This window comes from Peromyscus californicus, unplaced genomic scaffold, assembly GCF_007827085.1.
Source record: "Peromyscus californicus insignis strain IS unplaced genomic scaffold, ASM782708v3 Scaffold_11__1_contigs__length_118956290, whole genome shotgun sequence".
NCBI classification, from domain to species: Eukaryota; Metazoa; Chordata; class Mammalia; order Rodentia; family Cricetidae; genus Peromyscus; species Peromyscus californicus.
Genome location: NW_026294402.1, coordinates 36,499,750 through 36,520,905, shown reverse-complemented (window position 1 = coordinate 36,520,905; position 21,156 = coordinate 36,499,750). Strand labels below are relative to the sequence as shown.

Sequence of the window (21,156 nt, the reverse complement as noted above, 5' to 3'; positions counted from 1 at the left end):
GCCCCTCAGTTGATCGACCTATCCACTCATACCTTGTGTCTATCTCACCTCGTCTCAACAATATAGACATGGATTCTGGGTTCTTTTTTAAGGTCTTATATTTTATATTGCATTTAAAAAGTATTTTGGGTGTTAAAATTGTTCCATGTTTGGCCTGTGGATCTTCAAACTGACTCCTATCCTTTGTCATACCTCTGGTGTGCTTTTTAGCACTGTCTTACTTTCAGATCAAACAGGAGGCTCATATTTATCTCTGAATTCTCTCCTCCCTGGGTGACATTCAGCCCTTACATCAAGGGGCTCTAGTTCCTTTTGGTGAGGGGTGTTGTAGAGACAAACATTTGGGTATCAGTTACCCAGTGCTCTCAGGGGAATCTTTGTTTTGCTATAGGCTCTTTCAACAGAGTTAAACACACACACACACACACACACACACACACACACACACACACACACACACACACACACACAGTTTTAAGCCTCTGATTTATGAATTTCAGACATCCAATGAGCGTGTGGCAGGCCTGACGACTGTCAGTTTGGGCGAGTATGCTCCTGATGAGCCTTAGCTTCCTTCAGAAGGAACTAGTAGCAGATGCCATGAGTCCTGAAGCTGAACTCTTCACCAAGTCACCTTGAGCAAGAGAGCTGCTCTGTTCCTGTTGACTGCTCTGCCTAGGGAGATCTTGATACTCCCCAAAGCCTCTCTGATCTGCTCTCCCACACACCTCCTTTCTCCAGCCTCTCTAGCATGGCTTCTGCCCCTGCTCTCACACTCAGCTTTCTGGCTGGATTTCACACATGGTGTGGAATTGCCAAGTTCCCCCATCCTGGATCTATGTACTGCCAGGTCTTCCTTTTAGACAACTAGCTCCTGCCTGGAAGGGAGTACTTGTGGGTTGTTTTGTACTGTCCTGAGCACATTTGGGTGTCACTCAGTTTAGCCTGGCCTGGCTGTGAGGGCTCTTAAGAAAGGCACATCACCAAGCCTCATTCAGGCCAATGGAATGGAGGCAGCTTGTGTAAGCACCTTTTAAAGGGGGATTTGGGCAGAGGTGACCACATGGAGCATAGTTTCATTGGGAAGGGAGCCAGGCTTACACCTGGCCCATTCACTAGGTTGGCTCATTTGGATCTGCTGAGAATGACCAAAGTATGCACACTCGATCAGCCAGCTGTCTGAGTATTGAGGGCTTGTTATGACTGGGTCCTGAAAAACAGAATGGATTGAGTGACAGCTACAGACAAGGAACAGCATCTTCTTTGAACTTGGAAAGAGACTATCATGCTATCTGTGTTTGGACATTTTTAACCAGCCTTCCTGTTGGCAGAACTGGACCCCCAATTTAGTAATTTCCCAGAGTGATTTCAGGGGCAGGGAAAAATTTTATTACTCCAGGTCTCTATGTTCCAGACTTTCAGACAAATCCAGACAACACAGTAAGTCATAAGCAACAGCCATTTAAATAAGTCATGTTGTTTGCTTTCCCCATAAACCTGCAGTGAGTGCTATAGCATTCATAATTTAGAGACAAGTGTGAAAATTCCTCTATCCAGACATATATAATCAGTGTTGAAGTGGCCGTCAACTCCAAAGCCGTATGGTATTGTAGTCAATGGAAATGGAGAGGGTCCTTTAGCCTAGAGGAAAGAAAAGATTGGCTTTCAGTCCACAGTGCAGAACGGTTGAGTTGGTCCTCATGGGCAGAGCTATTATATCCATGCAATTTATTTCTCTCTAGTGTCCTTCACGTCCTTGGATTATAAGACTCTGGCAAGGAAGGATTGTAAGTCTAAGAGCCAAAGAACATTCTATGAGCAAGATCTTGTTTTCCTAGAGGGGTGGGGGCCTTTGTAGATCTTTAGACCACACAGACTTACAGGCAGATTTCTTCTGTGTTCTTGGATTCTGTCCCTGCTCCTGTCAAATTGTCGCCAGCCAAGGCACAGGGAGAAGGGGGAGGCTTACCCAGAACCTCACAGAACATGCTCATCTATGGCAGAGATGATCTGACAAGGAAAGCTTCTGGGAGAAAGTGTGATTTGAGAAGACATGTGAAAGAGTCATGAGATTTGGCCTTGTAGGGGGATATCCTGGCAGAGACAAGTGTGAGGAGAGGCAGAGGGATCACTGCATACAGAGCATGGTGGGAAGGTGAAGGAGACCACAGGGGTCCAGATACAGAGAAATAAAAGACAAAGAGAGAAACATCAGGCCAAGGCTGTATGTTGAGGAGAAAGATGGTCCAGGTGGGGGAGTGTGCTGTTTATTGATACTCTACTATGGACTCAGCATATTAAATTACTAGTCTTCGGAATAATCTATCAGGTAAATATGCCTATGGTTGAACAATAACAACAAAAGAGAAACGAGAGCTCAGAGATGTGCACAAGCCAGAACTGAGAGAGATCTCTATGGCCATAAAGCAAGTGTTTTCGTAGTACTTCACACACTGTCCTGAGAATCTAAGTCAAAACATCTGTTTGAACAGCTGCCTGGTTCATATCAGGTAGATAAGTTAACTCATTGGCCTCCCATATCCTCCCCTATAGAACAGTGATAAAAAGACTTGTCTTAATCCAGGTGGTTGAGATGAGGCACACAAAAGGGCCCAGGAGAGGGTCTACATGTAGCAGGTGTTCAGTACTGGTTTGTAGACAAAGAATCTTCTATATAGAAGATCAAATACACAAACGGAGCCTGTGAGCGTCCTCTGACCCTTGATCACCCAGTGAGGATGACAGTATTCAATCATACAGCTTCATTGGGCTCATTGTCCCACACAAATATGAACCCACATGTGATTGCACACATAGGTAGTCACACAAATGTGCACACTTCAACATACTTCTGTCTCTACCCACTGTTCATATCTCAAACTTGCCTTTTCTTTGACCACCTCAGCTCTAGAATGCCCAGAGAACAGCCATTTTGAGGAGTGTATGACGTGTACAGAGACCTGTGAGACCCTCGCCCTGGGCCCCATCTGTGTGGATAGCTGCTCAGAGGGGTGCCAGTGTGATGAAGGCTACGCCCTGCTGGGCAGCCAGTGCGTGACTCGGAGTGAGTGCGGCTGCAACTTTGAGGGGCACCAACTTGCCACCAATGAGACCTTCTGGGTGGACCAGGACTGCCAGATCTTCTGCTACTGCAATGGCACAGACAACAGTGTCCACTGTGAGACCATTCCCTGCAAAGAGGATGAATACTGCATGGAAGAGAGTGGCTTATACTACTGCCAGCCCCGTACCGATGCTTCCTGTATCGTCTCCGGCTATGGCCACTACCTCACCTTTGATGGCTACCCCTTTGACTTCCAGACCAGTTGCCCTCTCATCCTCTGCACCACAGGAAGCAGATCTATCTCAGACTCTTTCCCCAAGTTCATTGTAACAGCCAAGAATGAGGATCGGGACCCATCACTGGCCTTGTGGGTGAAGCAAGTGGACGTGACCGTGTTTGGCTACAGCATTGTGATTCACCGGGCTTATAAGCACACTGTGCTGGTGAGTAGTAAAAGGCCAACCTCCAGAATGGATTTGGCACTTATGGAGACAGCGTCCTGGTCCCGCTGGATGCTGCTGAGCCATGGTAGTCCAGCATCCAAAGGCAACCATAGTGTGCTGTTATAGAGAGGCTTTGGGGGGTCAGAGAGCAAAGGATTACCCAAGTCACAGGCAGCAAAGTGAAAGCAGAGGCAGTCCTAGCAATAGACCTTAGCTCATGGAAGGATGCATCAAGAGCAAAGGTCTAGATTCAAATCTAGCATTGGTAACCACTGTGCACCCTTGGGCAATCCTACGGCCTTCGAGTGCTATCATTCATCTGTATGAAACTGCATGCCTGGCACAGGTCATACTTGTCTCAGTGGCACTAATGTCCTCATTTGTCACCCCCACTTTCTGAGATCAACCTGTCATCTGCGTGGTCTGGCCTCCCTGACCTCTTCCATTCTCCCGGTTGGCTGCCATAGCATCTGAGTTCCAGAGTCTTGCTCCCATTTGGAGCACTTGAGGGCTCTCTATGCTATCTTTACTCACCAGGGCCTCACAACCCTCTTGTCCATGAAGTCTTCTTTAACCATGGTGACAGGAGCTGTAGGGCCAAGGAGTCCCGTGAGCTCCTTGAACAGCCTGTAGACAGCAGCCCCCATGGCAGAGCAGCCCTCCCTGCTCCACTGTGTTATCTGGGCCTGATGCTGACTACCAGCCAGCTAGCCAGTAGACTATGGGGCTGTTTCCCAGGCACTGATTTAGGGGGTGAACCTTCCTCTCACAGGTTTATGGTATAACCCATCATCTCCAATGGAACTTCTTTACATCTTATAGGCTTTCTTTTTTAAATGCTGGAATAAAGTGAACTAAGCTAAACGTAATGGGCTAGTATTACCCAAGAGGTCCTCTTAGTTTTTCCTCCTCCTGGGGGGGGTCCACCTAGCTTTGACACAGAGAGGGTACAGCTTCTAGAAGTGCCTTCTTTTTTACATTTATTGGGTAATCTTACTTCTTGGTGTAAGCAGACATTTCCTGTCCCAACCACCTGTTCCCAAATACCTGGCAACCACTTCCCAAATTACCACACAGAGGCTTATATTGTTTATAAACATATAAATGATGGGGCAATGGCTCAGGCTTACTACTAACTAACTCTTACACTTAAATTAACCCATAGTTCTTATCTATGTTTAGCCATGTACCTTTTCAGTACGACATTCTCATCTTGCTTCTCTGTGTTTGCTGGTGACTCTCTGACTCCGCCCTCCCTCTTCCCAAAATTCTCCTAGTCTGACTCTCACGCTCAATCTCTTCCTGCCCACCTATCAGCCAATTAGCTTTTTATTAGCAAATGAGAGTAATACATGTTCATAGTGTAGAAAAGGATTTTTCCACAGCATTTGGCATCTAAGGCAGCAGCTTTAGTTTGTTGTTAGTTAGAATGTTTTTGTTTTGTTTTTGACAAAGAGTCTCACTATATTGAGCCCAGGTTGGATTGGAACTGTGACCCAACTGTGACACTTGTCAAGTGAATGATTGAGATGACATCATGACCTTTTCTTTTAAGGTTCCTGTGGGTTTCCTTCTGCTGCTGGTCATTTCTTTAGCAATATGAGCTATTAAATGGGCCAATGAGGCTAGTGAGGAATATGGCAGTTGTTTGTCTCTTAGCCATATTAGATTTCTTCTTTTAATTTCATGTTCATGTATGTATATAGGTGTCCACGCCTCTCCATGTATGGTGTGTGTATCTATATTTGTAAGCCAGAGGTCAAAATTAGGTTTCTTCCTTTATCACCACATTTTTTTTTTCATTTTCATTTTGTTCTCAAGTGTATGGGTATTTTGCCTGTGTGTATGTATGTATGTATGTATGTATGTATGTATGTGCACCACATGTGTGCCTGGTGCCCACAGAGGCCAAGAGAAGACAGTGATTCGATCCCCAGAAACAGAAGTTACAGACAGTTGTGAGCCACCATGTGGGTGCTGGGGATTGAACCTGGGTCCTCAGGAAGAGCAACCAGTGCTCTTAACCATTGAGCCATCTCTCTAGCCCCAATTATTATTTTTTTGAGACTGGACCTCTCACTAACTGGCTAGATTAGCTTGCCAACAGGATTCTGGGATTCTCTGGTCTCTTCTTCCCAGTGCTGTGATTACAGGCATGTGCCACCAAGCCTGGCTTTTTATGTAGCTTCTGGGAATTTGTTTGTGCATAAACCCTTTACCAACTAAGCCACTTCCACAACCTTGAGATCAAAATTTCCAGCAGAGGTCTTGACAGTTGAAGCTACTCATTGTAACCCTTCCGCCCGTTCCGTTTCATCAGAGGTAAAACACAGGTATCATTCCCGCTGTCTGTTCTATCACCTCACTTTTGACCTTCCCTCCTCTAACCTTCCCTGACACATTTCTCCCCTCAGGTTTATACATTTTCATGCAGTTAATCATCTCCTTGATATTCATACCCTTCCACTGTTCGTTGCCTTTCAAGGTTGTTGGGTTTTTTTCCCCCTCTAAAATATACTTACCTGCTGACAAGCCTTGCCCACCTGCTTTACTACATGTCCCACTTCTACCTGTCTTGCATGAGGTGTAGATATCTGAGGTCGTACAGGTTTCTTTTTTAACCTCTTCCTAGTTGTTTGCACAGACAGCTCATTGGGTTCTTCTTGTCTTCATTTTCTTCCTTTTGCTGTGATAAACACCATGACCAAAAGCAACTCGGGAGAGAAAAGGTTGGTTTGGCTTTCGTCATCAGAGGAAGGCAAGGCAGGAACTAAAGGGAACCTGGAGGAGCACTGCTTGCTCGGCTTGCTTTGTTTTAGATAACTCAGGGCCACGAGTCCAGGGGCAGCACTGCCTCCAGCGGTCTGGGCCCTCCCACATCAACGTTAATGAAGAAAGTCCCACAGACTTGCCCTCAGGCACTCTGACGGAGGCTTCTTTCCAGCTGAGGCTCCTTCTTCCCAGATGATCCTGGCTTGTGTCAAGTTGACAAAACAACCAAACAATAGACAAGAGGAATAAACAAACAAAACGAAACAAAACAAAACACCACTAGCCAGCACATTTATGAACACTTCATGCCTCTTCTCTCCTTCAGAGGAACTAGTTCCCCATTCTCTTTGGATGCTACCTTTCTTTCTCTTCCATCATTGGATTAAGCCCCACAAAGAGTCATCCCACCTTCTAGGCATATGCCCTGTCCCAGTCTTATGAGATGCACTCATGGATAAGAGCCATAAGGACCCTCTGCACTCTGTTTATCACTATCCATATCACCCTTTTCTTTGAAGGACAGCCATCATTGGATGTGGGGTCCACATAATCTACCATGATCTCCTCTCATCGTGGTTATGTTCTTGAAGACTATGTTTCCCAATTTAGGCTGCATTCACAGGTACCACAAGTTAAGGCCTCAGTTTATCTTTCTGGGGTACAAAATTCCACTCACAACAGGATCAACTAGAGAGAAATGAACATCAAGGATGAGGAGATGAAGGAGTCATGAGGACTCCTGGCCAGGGCCCTTTTTTCTAAGTGCCATGCTGGGAACAGAGTACATAGCTTTCAAACTCCTGACAAGAAGGCCGAATTCAGGCAGTACTGAAGGCTTTTTACTCTGGGAGCCCATGGGATAGATTTAGCAGTTACTTTGAATTATTAATATGCATTACAGGACCTGCTTATTCAGTGATTTGCATTTGTTTTTCCCATGATGTTATTATTAGTCACCATAGCTGAAGAATAATGGCTGTCATCATGACAGTGGGAAATAAAGTAGAAGACCAACTGTAGCCCAGAGCCCCAGGTCACCACCGGTGCTCTTAGAAGTGGAGGATGACATCGATGTCACTCCCTGGGACATGAGATTTTTTTCTATGATTCTGACCTCTTGTGCACTGAACTGTGCTGCAGGAAATGAGAAAATCAACAAGGCCAAATAAAACTAAAAACAAACATGCTCTGTACAGACCAGGTAGGGCTGTGGAGGAGCCTCTCAACCTCTTATTAGGCTTTGGAGCTTCACTCTGATACAATTTGGTTCAACAAGCTTCTCTGTGCTAGGAAATGAAAACTTAGCCAGGCAGCGGTGGTGCACATCTTTAATCCCAGCACTCGGGAGGCAGAGTGAGGCGGATCTCTGTGAGTTTGAGTTCAAGGCCAGCCTGGTCTACAGAGTGAGATCCAGGACAGGCACCAAAACTACACAGAGAAACCCTGTCTCAAAAAACAAACAAACAATAAATAAATAAATAAATGAAAATTTTAAAAAAATCTCTGTGTGTATGCATGCACATTCATGTGTTTGAGTATAAGCACGTGAATTCCACACAGCATGCATGTGGAGGTCATAGGACCATATTGGATGCTGGTCCTCAAATTCCACCTTATCTGATATCGTGTCTCTCATTCATCACTGAGTTCACCATGCCTGCTGGCCTGGAAGCATCTGTAGATTCTCCTATCTATGCCTCTCATCTTCCCACAGAATACAGGGTTAAGGACATGTGCCACTGTGTTCAGCCTTCTGTGTGTTCTTGGGACTCGAATCCAGGTCCTCATGATTATATAGGAAGTATCTCCTCAGCCAAAGAATGTGTTACACAATGGCATTAAGAATGAAAAAAAAAAACAGCAAAAATAAGTAAAAATGGTTTCCCTCATAAGAAACCTAGCGGGAGAAATGGACCTGGTAGTAGTCAATGTCAGCATAATCAGGAAGCATGCAAAAGTGTTCTGCGCAAAGGGCACAAAACAGAACAGAATTTGTCTAGGTCAGTTTTAGGGCTTCAGGGAAGGCTTCTTGGAAGAGGTGACCCAGATCTAAACCTGAAGGAGTCTGTCTACTGGGCAGAGAGTGAGCTAAGAGCATCTGGGTCAGGGAAGCACCAGGGCAGACCTAGAGAGAAGGCAGAGTGTGGGATGTGAGGATAGAATCTGCAGAGGGAAACCATCACTGAAATGATGACATGTGATCTCATCTCCAGTGAAGTCAGAGCTCCCTGCCATAGTTTTCACATCTACAGGCTCAACCAACATCATTAACCATGGGTATGACATTTATATCTATTCTGCATATGCAGTTTTTTTTTCATTCTTCCCTAAACTATGTGTACAGCATTGTTAGCATGGCATCTACATCATACAAATAACTTGAGGATGGTCATGCAGGTGTGTCTATCTCTTTGATATTGTCACAAAGCATCGTCATCTGCACAGCTAATATCTGAGTTACACACACAAACACACACACACACACACACACACACACACACACACACACACACACACACACCTACAACAACAACAAAACAATTCATAACACTTTAAGTAAATCTATGATTTGGTGTTGAGTTGTACTGGGGTACATGTGGTTGAATGGGCCTGGTGGACAATGTGTGTAGGTTCTATGGATAGAATGTCAGTATTTTACAGAAGGGTCTCTAGCATCCTTGGAGTTGGTATCTTCAGGGGTGAAGGATTCAGTTCCCTCTGAACATGGAGATGCTTATGTGTGGTAAGTACTGTCCTTGTGCCTTCTACTCACCCTCTGTGGTACCTTTATCTCCACCCATCTAACCCTTTGGCAATATCAGCTTCCTACTTTCCTTCTGTCTGAACTCCTCTCCCTGGGGTCCCTAGTCTCCTACTCCTTATTCCCAGAGAGAGTCGGGGTAGTAGGTTATGATACAGGTAGCATCATGGGGTAACAGAGACAGGGAGACTTGAACTTGTTAGAGTTGGAGGGTATGCTTTCTTTCAAGGTTCTCTTTGGCAGTGACATGTACAAGGTTTAATCCCATTATTGTGCCTCCCTGGGATGGTGTCTCCTGTGTGACATCAGGTAGGAAAGAACCCAGAATACCAGAAGAGCAAGCTGCACTCACTAGCCAGGAGTGTGAGCCTTCAGGGTGGCTCTGAGCTTCTGTGGCCTCCCCTTCCCTGGTGATCTGCTGGGCAGCCATTTGTGTTTGCACATGGCCCGCCTACTTCTACCTTTAGGCTTCCTGTTGGAAAACAAGCTGTGTTTCGCCTCTTTGTCCTCCCTCCATCCTTGAGGAATTGTGTCTCTTATTCTCCCCCTGCCCAGACGCAGACATCTCCCCTTCCCGTTGTCCCTAACCCCGTGGATGCAACCCTTCTGCCCTCTTCCCTTCCTCCCATGTCTTCAGCCTTTACTTTCCACAGCCTTTCCCTGATTACCACAAACAGGCTTACTCTACACCAATGCTCATCCCTCCTCCAGCTCTCTCCTATCCCTCCTCCCTTCCTAACAAAACTCCTCTGTGGGCCTTCTTTCTTTCTGGATCTCCTACTTGTTATTTTATGTACAGTGTACTTTGTAATCTGACTTCTGATCTCATTATTCTATTTAAATTCTCCTGTTAAGATCGTAGATAACCTCCCCTCACCCAAAGTGTGACCTCCATAGGTCAGGCTTTCTGTCATGACACTAAAAACGAGGCTGTCCTTCCAGCCTCTCTGTCTTCAGATCATCTTCTACCCCCAAGGTTGCATTTGATTTTCCATCAGCACTAAAGTGTGATCATCTTTCATTGTCAGGAAGCTGCTTTGTCTGGTCTGGGCTTTTGCTTGAGTTATGCTCTTTCCTTGGAGTTCCCTTATCTTCTCTCATTCCTCCTCACCTCATCCACCCAATGTATCCTTTAAGACTCCATGTGAGTATCGTCTTCTGCAGACCCCACTGTTTCTGTCCCCCTGGCTGAGTGTGAGGCCCATGCATCTCTGTACCTGTGTCGCTGCTTTTATCAGACGGTCTCACCATCTGTCCAAGTCCTTGCCTTGCTGGAAAAGGGGCTCATGCCTTGCCCCAGCCTAGCACAATGCTTGGTAGATAGTAGTTGCCACACTAATGTCTGTTAGATGACTGGATTCTGCCTAGAAAAATATGCATAGAAGCAGAGAGCTGAGCTGAGTGTTGAGGGGTGAACATGGACCCAGAGAAAGGGCATAAAGGAAGGACCTTCTTGGTATCTTGGGGGAAGAAGGTTCTTTAGAAACAAGCCCTAAGAAGGGGCTTCTTAAGAAAGTGAGGGAAAGCTTAGGGGAAGAGATAAAGACTGGCATTAGATACTGGGATACTAGATACTCTGAAAATGACCTACATCATAGAGATGGTCACCAGTGTGGGTCATTCATTGGCCAGGGGTTGCCCTTGTGTGGACCATGGACATCTGTGTTATCACCGTACCACAGTCACAGTGACTGGTATGAGGATCTTGGCCAGGACAAGAAAAACACCTTCACTCTTGAATCATAGGAGATGATGGGCTAGGATGGTGTGCTTGGTAATTTGGGAAACTGAACTGTGAGGTATATAGGAAGTCGTAAAGAGAGGTGGACATAATGGTTCCTGCCTTCAGGTTGCTTCTAATCTTGCAGGTAAGAAAGAAGCACCTATAACCAGTTGTACCAAAGGGGAGGTTGTGATATATCTTAGTTGTCATATGCATATGTTTGACCTACAGGAGAATATAAGAATATAATTATAAATATAACATGTTTTTTGAATCTTAGATGGTCTTTTAATAAAAAACCCAGAGCCAGATTCAGGGTGAAAGCTGAAAGATCAGAGAAGCAGAACAGTAGAAGCCTGAGTAGGTTTCAAGGCAGCTACCTAGTGTGGTAGCAGCCCAAGATGGGGATCCAGGGAGAGCCCACAACCCACCAGGAGAGAAGAAGCCAAAGAGCCAGCCATCTGCGTGAGGGAACACAAGAAAGCGGCTGACTCCTACAGTTTTGGGAGCCCCCCCCAAAAAAAACCCATGGAGTTTGCTGCAGAGAGGCTGCAACATAAACTTAGCCAGCGGGTTAGGGACTCTGGCCCACATGGAGTGGAGACTCTGGCCGCGTGTAGCTCGGGCCTGGGCCAGAGCCTGCAAGACCACAGGCAAGCAGCTTTTTTTGTGAATTCGTGCCCCACAAATTGGACACCAGATGTTGTTCGAATCTTAGATGGTCTTTTAATAAAAAAAAAAAACCCTAGCCGGGCGGTGGTGGCGCACGCCTTTAATCCCAGCACTCGGGAGGCAGAGCCAGGCGGATCTCTGTGAGTTCAAGGCCAGCCTGGGCTACAGAGTGAGTTCCAGGACAGGCGCAAAGCTACACAGAGAAACCCTGTCTCAAAAAACCAAAAAAAAAAAAAAAAAAAAAAAAAAAAAAAAAAAAAAAAAAAAAAAAAAAACCCAGAGCCAGAATAACATGCTGTGCTTGCTCAGGCAAGGGAGTGGTTCTACAAACCATGGTCCTAGACTCAGAAAAATCTTGCTTTATTGGAGAGGCAACATGGGAACAGGTCTGAGGATGAGAGAGATGCTAATGTGTGAGTGATGTGTCAGGCAGAGGAACCAACAATCGTCCTCAAAAAAAAAAATCCCAATGGAATTAATAAATTGGAGATTGCCTAAAATAAATCCACAGTAGAGCTAGAAATAGAAACACAGGAATTCTAGGTTTTGGTATTTTATTCTCAACGTTAATTGAATTTTTATTACCCTCTCATTACCTTAGAGAAAACAATTTGAACTCCTAGGGGAAAATAATGCTGTATAAACAAACAGAAGGCACTGAAATAAATAGGTATGTTAGTGTACAAAGGACAGTCATTTAAGTCTGTTCAAATCCTAGTAATAAGAGTTGACTGGCATAAACAATACTCTACAAAGCCCATGAATTACCTGGGCAAGCCCCCTGTGGAATGTGTCCTTCAAGAGACTGGTGACTAGGAGGACTGAGGAATCTTCAGGCCAACTGTGCTTTTCTGTTCTCTTCCCTGTCTCCCACAGGTCAACAATGAGCGGTTGTACCTGCCCCTGAAGTTAGGACAAGGAAAGATAAACATTTTCTCTTTTGGCTTTCACGTGGTGGTGGAAACTGACTTTGGCCTGAAGGTTGTGTATGACTGGAAAACCTTCCTGTCTATCACTGTCCCCCGGAGCATGCAGAACAGCACCTATGGCCTGTGTGGACGCTACAATGGTAACCCTGATGATGACCTGGAGATGCCCATGGGGTTGCTTGCACTGAGTGTCAATGAGTTTGGGCAAAGCTGGGTGAAGAGAGACACCTTCTGCCAGGTGGGCTGTGGGGACCGCTGCCCATCCTGTGCCAAAGTTGAAGGTTTTTCCAAAATACAGCAGCTGTGCGGCCTCATCCCCAACCAGAATGCTGGCTTTGCCAAGTGTCACAGCAAAGTCAACCCCACCTTCTTCTACAAAAACTGTCTGTTTGACTCCTGTATTGATGGGGGTGCTGTGCAGACAGCCTGCAGCTGGCTACAAAACTATGCCAGCACCTGCCAGACTCAAGGGATTGCAGTGACTGGCTGGAGGAACTACACATCCTGTAGTGAGTCCATCTTCTCTCTTTCTTTTTTGCTCCTCCTCATTTCTGATTGGTATGGGAGGCTGGTCTACCAACTCCGTAGAAGCAAGAACAAATCGAAAAGAGTGGCTTCAGAATATGCACTTTGTAACAGAGTCCATTATCTGAAACAGAAGGTGTAACCTCCTACAGTTTCCTTTCTTTCTCTGTAGAGAGGGGTCAACACCATGAATCTGATAGTTTGCCCTGCAGGATGGAATGAGACCATGTATCTAAAGCACAGAACACCACAGGCTGCATTTGAATTCCAAGTACACAATAAAATGCTTCCCAGAGACTAATGGGGGAAGAATTAGATGGCTAGCTTGTTCATTTACTCTAGAACCTCATGGATCCATCATTGCATGGATAACTTATATACCTTCCTTATATATGTTCTTCTGTTTGATATATATATATATATATATATGATAGCATAAATATCATATATTAGTCTTCATTATATATATGTGTGTGTATATATATATATATATATATATATATATATATATATATATATATATATAATATAGTCATGACTTCATGACTGTAGAGCATGGTGAGATATTAAGAGCACTAGAAAAGGGAATGGAGTTAATGGATTCTAGCCTCAAATTGGTCCTTAAGGATCAGTGTAACCAACTCACTTCCCCTCTCTGGTACTCAGCTTCTTCTCTGAAGAACAGCCATAATGTTGCCTGTACCACGTATTGACAGTAACATCAGAAGGGTCAAATCAGATCATTGGAATCCCAGCACACAATACATGCTAGGTGGTGGTATTATATTAATGACTTGTTGTGAGTCAACCCCACTGCTGAAATACTCTATCAGTGTTATCTCATTGATTCTTTTCAATAACCCAATTAGCAAAATTGAAACTCATGGGATTTGAGTTCCTTGACTAAGGGTAGATAGTCTCAATGGCAAAGTTGGATTTGACCCTCTCACCCCAACACCCATGTGCTACACTAGCGGCCTCTACACTATAGGAGAAGAGTTAGTTAGAATATTTGCCAGCATTCATCATATGCACATAGGAAAAGGTTGATGATGAAACCACCATGGGTCTTCAGTTAACCTGCCGTATCCTATTTTCTCATCATAGTCTCATTAACTACAGCACTTTTTTTTGTATAAAAGATCTGATTGTATAAAAAGGCTGCAAATTAATGCTGGTTGCTCAGAACTCTAAATAAGGGCTCCACAGAGAACAAACTTTCATTTTCATCCTGGAAAGGAGGACATTTGGATGCAGAGCTATTGTGGTTTAATGATCAGTCAGCCTGCATTCCATACACAGCCATTGGATTCATGGAAACTGTTAGAGATGGAGAGAGGAGGAAGGGGAGGGAAGAGATTCCAAGACTATATCATCCAAGTTCAGTTCTCAAGCAAGGAAGGTGGGGGACACGATGTCTGTGGATGACTGTCCAGACAAATCAGCCTCTAGTGTTGTCAATCAAACAAATGTGCCTGCAAAAGGTCTGGGACTAGGGCAATCGCCAGGGCTACTGGGGATTCACTGGCGTCAGCATAGTGGGACTGGAGTGCTTGTCTTCATCTAAATCAGAAAACTAGGCTCTTGGCATGGCATGGGATCAGAAAGCAAGTTTGGAAGGGGAGCTGCAGCCTGCTTTTTCTTGAGGTCTGTCACAGGGAACTCTTTCTCTGGAGCCTCACATATTGGTTCTGATGCTCTGGGATGGCTGAAATGGATTGGGCAGTGGGGGGTGGGGACAGTCAGGTATAATGTATGTCAAATGCCATCATGTCTAGCTGTGATGAATAAGGAAATACATTAAAGGAGCTAACATCAATAAGAACTCATCCTCAGCTAATGGGCCTCAGCTTTTGTCACTCATGGGAAGGAGAAAGAATTGAGTTAGGAAGCCTTATGACCCTCCATCTCAGGACAGAGTTACTCTGTGATGGAGTTTGACTTGTGATATGAAAAAGATTTTTCATTTCCTCCTGTCCTCCCTACCAGTAATCCAGTTCTCTTTCCTCTACAAAGTTCTGTCCAAACACTGGTTGCCTCCTGTGTGCATTGGTTGACCTAGTCATGGAGACTTTCATGGCATTGAGACTCAAGTCTGCCCGCCTCAGTCTCTCAGCCTTAGATTCCATCTCTGCCATAGACCAGCTGCCCCCACCTTGTCCCAGGCTGACACATCACATTCAACAAGTGACTGAGAATGGTTCCCAGTGCAGAGTGGCTTAGCTTTTCCTGTTTCAGCATTTCCAAACAGGGGTAAAGATCCAAAATACAGAGCAGATGTGAGGATGGTGGTTGCGAATGGGCGAGAACAAGGAAGCTAAAACAAGAGAAGAAACGGACCTTTTGAAGACGGTAAAATGTGGGCGAGATGGGGAACAAGGCAGGGTTGCAGGTGGCTTACCTTTCCAGTTTGAGTTGTTCTAACTTGAGATATTCAGCAGAAAGCCTGGCCTGGCAAGGTCCTTTGTATCTCAGGTGACTTTGACCTCTGGGAAGTTGGGGTCATCATTCCTCTAAAAGTTAACTCAATTCATCATTCACATGTTAGGTATAAGAATGGTACTTTCAGGGGAAAGAAGCTGGGGGGCGGGGGCTAAACCAAATTGCCCATTCAACATGCGCTTTATTGGTAACAAGGTAAAATGCCAATTTTTCTCAACAATATTGGCTGCTCCTATCAATGGAATAATTTATTACTCAATTACGTTATTTGTAAATGCATTGAAAAACCTCTCTACCCATGTTGAACAAATGGCCTTGGAGGGAAAATGGGAGATAAATTGTCTTAATTACTAACCCCACCTAAAATCCCATCAGCTGAGGCTGTTGAGCTAATTTTAGTTGCTCCATGAGGGACGTGGAGCAGGAGATGGCGAGAACACAGTAAGAGGTGCAAATTGTAGCTAAGTAGACAGAGCTCCTTAGCTCTTGCCATTTTCCATGCCCTGTTCAAGAGGTGGCGTGTGGACTTGTGGACCCCTTCTAGAGGGGGAAGCTGAGATGTATACAGTGTCCATAAAGAAAGTAACTTGGGGAAGTGGGAAAGTGTGCACAGAGACAGTGTTGCCCTATTGGCCATTGGGAACTGCTGTCTCCCTGACCCCCATCTAAGCACTCGGCATATGATCAGTCAAAATTGATTAGCATCATCGATTTGGGTTTCCCCTTTATCAGAGTCTAGTCATTAAGGATTTGCTTTACTTATTCCCCTGCAAATCTAACAAATTCCTGTTGATTAATTTTAAAAATGAATAGCTATTCATTTTTACAATTCCCTACAACTATTCCCACCGTCAATGACACCATCAAAATCATGGAAGTACAAGTACCTTGTTACTCATGGGAAGGAAAAGGAAAGAATGAACTGGCAGCTTCTCAACTATCTCGTTTCAGCAGCTGCCTGGTAGGAGAGCAGCAGCAGCAACCCCATTTTGTAGGGGCAAAAATGAGTTCAGAGAACACAAGGAACCTGCTCAAGGTGACCCTGCCTGTTAATGATAGAACCAGGGTTCAGAGCCAGGTTGGTCTGATTCCAAAGAGCTTGTCCATTCCACTCTGTTACATTGCTTTTCAGAGGGATCTGTGCACCCTGCCACCCACCCAGGCTCAATTTTAAATAGGTCTTCTGGCATCTACGGAGTTATGTTCTTAACAAAATACACATGACCCATCATCATTTTCCAGCTCCCAGAAGCACATTTAGAGGGTAGAGAAGCAATAAATCAGTGTTTGAAATTTGAAAATTTAATTTTGACAGTCAGTTGTCTATTGATCACCCACCATGTTCTTAGTGCTGTTTGGATGCCAGGGAAGAAGCCAAGGTCTTAAATATGGAGAGGGTTAAGTGTCTTCTTGGATATGACAATGGCCATATTTTGCTACTCACACTTTTTATTAATAGTATTAATATTCTATTAATCAATTAATGCTCACTGTTAATACTTTCACAGGAACAAGTTAGCTAGAACAAGTTAACAACAAGAATCAAATACATCAGTGGAAAGACAAACTGGCTAAAGGATGAGCATGTCAGCAAAAGACCTGATCACCTAATCAACAGAATCAATATAGAGCAAGCCTGATTTCACATAACTTGAGGAAAGGAAGATTTGCCTAATAAATAGTATGGAGAGGATGGGAAAACTCTCTGGGAAAAAATAAGAGTTCAGTCTTTCCTTAACTTCTGGGTACAAAATACAGTCCAGAGAGAATAAAGATTAAACATTTAAAAAATGAATTATGAAGTACTAGAATGAAACAAAGGAGTTTGGGTTTTTTCTCCCAATCACACACTCAAAGCTGCTAAGGAAACCCAGATAAGTTTGACCTCATAAAAGCTTTACCTCTCTACATGGAAAAAACATAATTAAAAAAAGTGCAAATTTTTTTGAAAGAGGCAAAGTCAGAGACAAATGATAAATATTTTATAATACATGTGACACACAAAAGCACATTTTTAATTTATAAAGAGCACTTACAGTTTAATAAGAAGAAACTTCAACAACACAGTGTGTAATGGATGAGAAAAGGCAATTCTCAGGAGGCAAAAAAATGATTATAAACAAATGGAAAGATAATAAGGCTCAAAGAAATGCAGACTAAATGCACACGCAGCAGAAATAGTTTTTTTTCTTTCCACATTTCCAGAAATCAGAAAATTTGGTTGTAGTCATCAAGACCTCATGAGACGAAATCTCCTTGGTTTTTCCTTGGTGCAGTCTCTTCCTTTACAGGACAGCTCGATGGTGTCTGCTAAAGACCTAGGGGCTGGAGGCACAGTTCCATGGCAGAAAGCTGACCTAGCATGTGTGAGGCCTGGGCTGATCTACAGCACTTCAGTAGTGGTAACAGCAGCAGCAACAACAACAATAATAATAATAATGGTGTTCCTATCCCCTGGCTTAAAAATTCCATTTTTAGGAACTTATTCTACAGCCCAACTTATGAGGGCAAAAGTACACATACAATGATATTCATATAAAAGGCACACACCTTGAAAACTGTGTAAAGGCAGTCATTCGAGACTGAATAGAAGAAATATTGTCATGAAAAAGCAGTGTGCAACAAGGTTTGTAGATTATGCTCTCATTTATATAAAAACTAAGGCTGTGCATAAGATGCATGGACACGCATCTGTGTGCATAGGCAATTTATGCAAGAACCCGCTGTACTTTGTTAGTTATTGCGCTTAGGCAGTTTGTGTTTTCTGTGACATGAGGATATTATCTTTTGAACTAAACATTTTTGAAAATGTAATAACATACTATGGTAGCGCTTATGCAAACATACCCATGCGTTAAAATTCTTAGGACTCTGCACTCTAAAAGAGCCTCTTTACCCCCAGATGAAAGATAACCCCCCAAAGCATCCATATAGTGTAGAGTAGAAGTTTCCACAGAAATGATTATTGTACTTTTACTGTGCATTGATTAAGATACCAGCTTCTATAAAACCTTCAAGCAAGACTTGCTTTAATGATTGGTTAATACTTATTGAACACTCTGTGCCCGGTGCTCTTCTAAGCATACAAATTCAGATCCCAATATTGTTCACCAGTATTTTGCCTACCTTCCGTAAATGCATCTCAGAACTGGTAGAACATAACTTATTCAGGTCAGTTTGCACACGCGCGCACACACACACACACACACACACACACACACACGACAAACTACACATTTTCAGACATCATGTCGTTCAGGAGTCTCTTGTTGACAAGCCACCGGTTTAGCATAAGGTTCCCTAGAGGTTTTGAGGTGAGGCTAAGTGACATTGAATAGGAAGAGGGCACTACATCAGGAGTCTCTAAGTGGGGTCTGAAGAACGGGGAGTTGGAGTAAGCAGGATATGAATAAGAGGATCAATATGAATGAAGCCTGGGAGGTGGGGCTGCTGTGCATGCCTTTTCTAGCCCAAGTGGGGATTTGTTGTGTCTGGTGGGTTTTTACAGTGGCAGGGAATAAAGGTTGCAAAAGCCAACACTGAAGAAAGGACAAAGATTCTGTGAGGAGACTCCGGCCCCTTCCTCTGCACACCAGGCTGTTATTTAAGGGATATAAGGGATTAGGCAGAGGCTTTTTGTGAGCAAGGGGTATGAATGAAGGAGAGCGGCAAGCCTCATACCTGGCTGTGAGAAAGCCATTTACAGCTCCTTGTGACTAGTCCCTTCTGTTCCAGCGGTCACCTGTCCTCCCAACAGCCACTACGAGAGCTGTGTGAGTGTCTGCCAGCCTCGCTGTGCCGCCATCCGCCTGAAGAGTGACTGCAATCACTACTGTGTGGAAGGCTGCCAGTGTGACGCCGGCTATGTCCTCAATGGCAAGAGCTGCATCTTGCCCCACAACTGTGGCTGTTACTCGGATGGCAAATACTACGAGGTGGGTACAGGAGGCCACTGGCCTCTTTCTCCACGCCAGGCTGGCTTCTCTCCAAGGCCAAGGGGACAGCCAGAACTGCCCAGGCTTCCTGCTTTGTTGTGATGAATGTGGGGCTTACTGTAGGGTAGGTGCGCTGAAGCTGAGGGCTATGCTCTCTGTGAGATTTGGAATTGCAGCCAGGCCTCCCGCCTCCTGCCTCCTCTGCATGGGCAAGGCCTCCTCCTCTCTCTGATGCCTTTCTGACTGCCTTCCTGTAAATCTCCGTCTGAAAGCTTCTGACAGGACTCTAGTTTGGAAATACAGTGGCTGTGAATCTGACATTTGTGGCTGTCTCTGTTAAGGATGTTTTTAAGCAGAAAATATGGGGCTGGAGGCTGGGAGGAGTGGCCTTCCCTCTCTGGCTCTGGAAGCTCCCACACAGGTGCCATTCGTCATCCTGATATCATCCCTAGGAAGCTGAGTCTGGCCTGCTTCCCTGCAGCCTTCATCCCACCTTTTGCCATTCCTAGGATGGGGGCAGGGTGCATAAACAGAATGCTGATGAAGAAGAGGCCCCTCCTCCACATTTCCCAAGAAAACATACTGGCTTGCTAAACCATTTTATTATTTAGATTTGGGGAAAGAGGCAGTACTGGGGATAGAACCCAGGTCCTTGAACGTGTTGGGAGAGGGTTCTACCACAGAGGCACATCCCTAGCCCTCTAATAGTTAATGTTCCATAACACCAAGCTAAGAAGAGCCTTGAGAAGGTCTTCAGTCGGTGATTTTGCTAATCTTCATTTAAATGTGAGTAGACCGTTAACCCCACATACTGAGTATTCACTGGCTGTGTGCCAGCCACTATTTGAGTAGCCTTCAGAGAACAAGGAAGTGTATTCCCTGACTTAGGGGACTTAAAAATACCTATTCGGGAGAGAAACAAAAATTGTGCTTTAAAGAAGGGAACAATTACAAAATAACATATCAACAAGTGAAAAATGATGCCCCGCAGAGCAGATCAATTTTAAATGAAGGTGGGAGCGCTTGCCAGAAATCTAATTGAAGTGTCTGAACTGGAACTCAACTAGGCAAAAATAAATAATGTCTCCTTTCTGTAAAGATGCATTGACTCATTTGAGATTGACTGAACTGCCTTTATTTGGGGAATAAATAAAAGAATAGAAATGTAGGCATTATGCTCAATTTCATTTTCATTGGAAAAGACATCTGAAGGTTGTATTAGAAAGACAGGGTGAACGTAACATAGAATCGTAGGATTATTAAGAGGGCTTCTCTGGAGAGCTAGTGCCCAAGTTAACTCTTAGGAAGATCATTTGAACAGAAGAGGCAGGACGTTTGGAAGAAAATCATTTCAGTGTTCTCCGAATCTGGGAGCGATTATAACCAGGCTCCAGACTCCAAGAGCACACTTGGGGAAACTCTGCTCCTATCCTGGAGATGGCCCAAATGGGTCTGTCTATTAGCTGTGTCATGTACCCCTCCACAGGGATCCTAAGTGTCAGTGTGGCCGAAGGGAACAGCACTTGAGCTTGGCCCTGACGGTTTCACTGTTGGAGGAGTGACAGTGAACCAACTGTGTCATTTCCCTGACCTTCTGCTTCCCTATGAATGAAATGTGGTTGAGAGAGACTCCTCAATAGGGTCATCTGTACGCCCCATGCTAGTTGCCCAGCCTGGTACCCGGCATCCAGTCCTTCAGTGACTGGCAGTGGCTGTTGTTATAGTGGTGGCTCTTATTCTCTTGAGAAATATTTTGTAAATAAAAAAAAAATCCAGACATGTTAGTGAAATGGTGTGCATAGAACACTCAGAATTCCCCAGAAAGTCTCATAACAACCCTTGGCAGCCATTAGTTCTATAAACATTATTATCTGGTTTTTCATCAGAAAG

The 21,156-nt window shown here is 44.5% G+C and overlaps 1 protein-coding gene and 1 long non-coding RNA gene across 6 annotated transcripts in view; one reads left to right on the top strand and one right to left on the bottom strand.

The window, feature by feature from the left end:
* Tecta (tectorin alpha) overlaps positions 1 to 21,156 on the top strand; it is a 70,747-nt gene that overhangs the window by 27,755 nt on the left and 21,836 nt on the right. For all 4 annotated transcript variants that reach the window (XM_052757452.1, XM_052757461.1, XM_052757468.1 and 1 more), the window contains 3 exons: positions 2,906 to 3,507; positions 12,312 to 12,873; positions 19,067 to 19,266. In XM_052757452.1, coding sequence (XP_052613412.1) covers positions 2,906 to 3,507; positions 12,312 to 12,873; positions 19,067 to 19,266 — 1,364 coding nt within the window. The remainder of the gene's footprint in view (positions 1 to 2,905; positions 3,508 to 12,311; positions 12,874 to 19,066; positions 19,267 to 21,156) is intronic.
* LOC128122168 (uncharacterized) lies at positions 1,446 to 19,125 on the bottom strand. Of its 2 annotated transcripts, none has more exons than XR_008222348.1 (2): positions 19,013 to 19,125; positions 1,446 to 1,641 (listed from the first exon to the last, which is right to left on the bottom strand). It is a non-coding gene; the product is annotated as an uncharacterized LOC128122168 (long non-coding RNA). The 2 variants fall into 2 exon arrangements; XR_008222349.1 differs by lacking the exon at positions 19,013 to 19,125 and adding an exon at positions 6,051 to 11,502.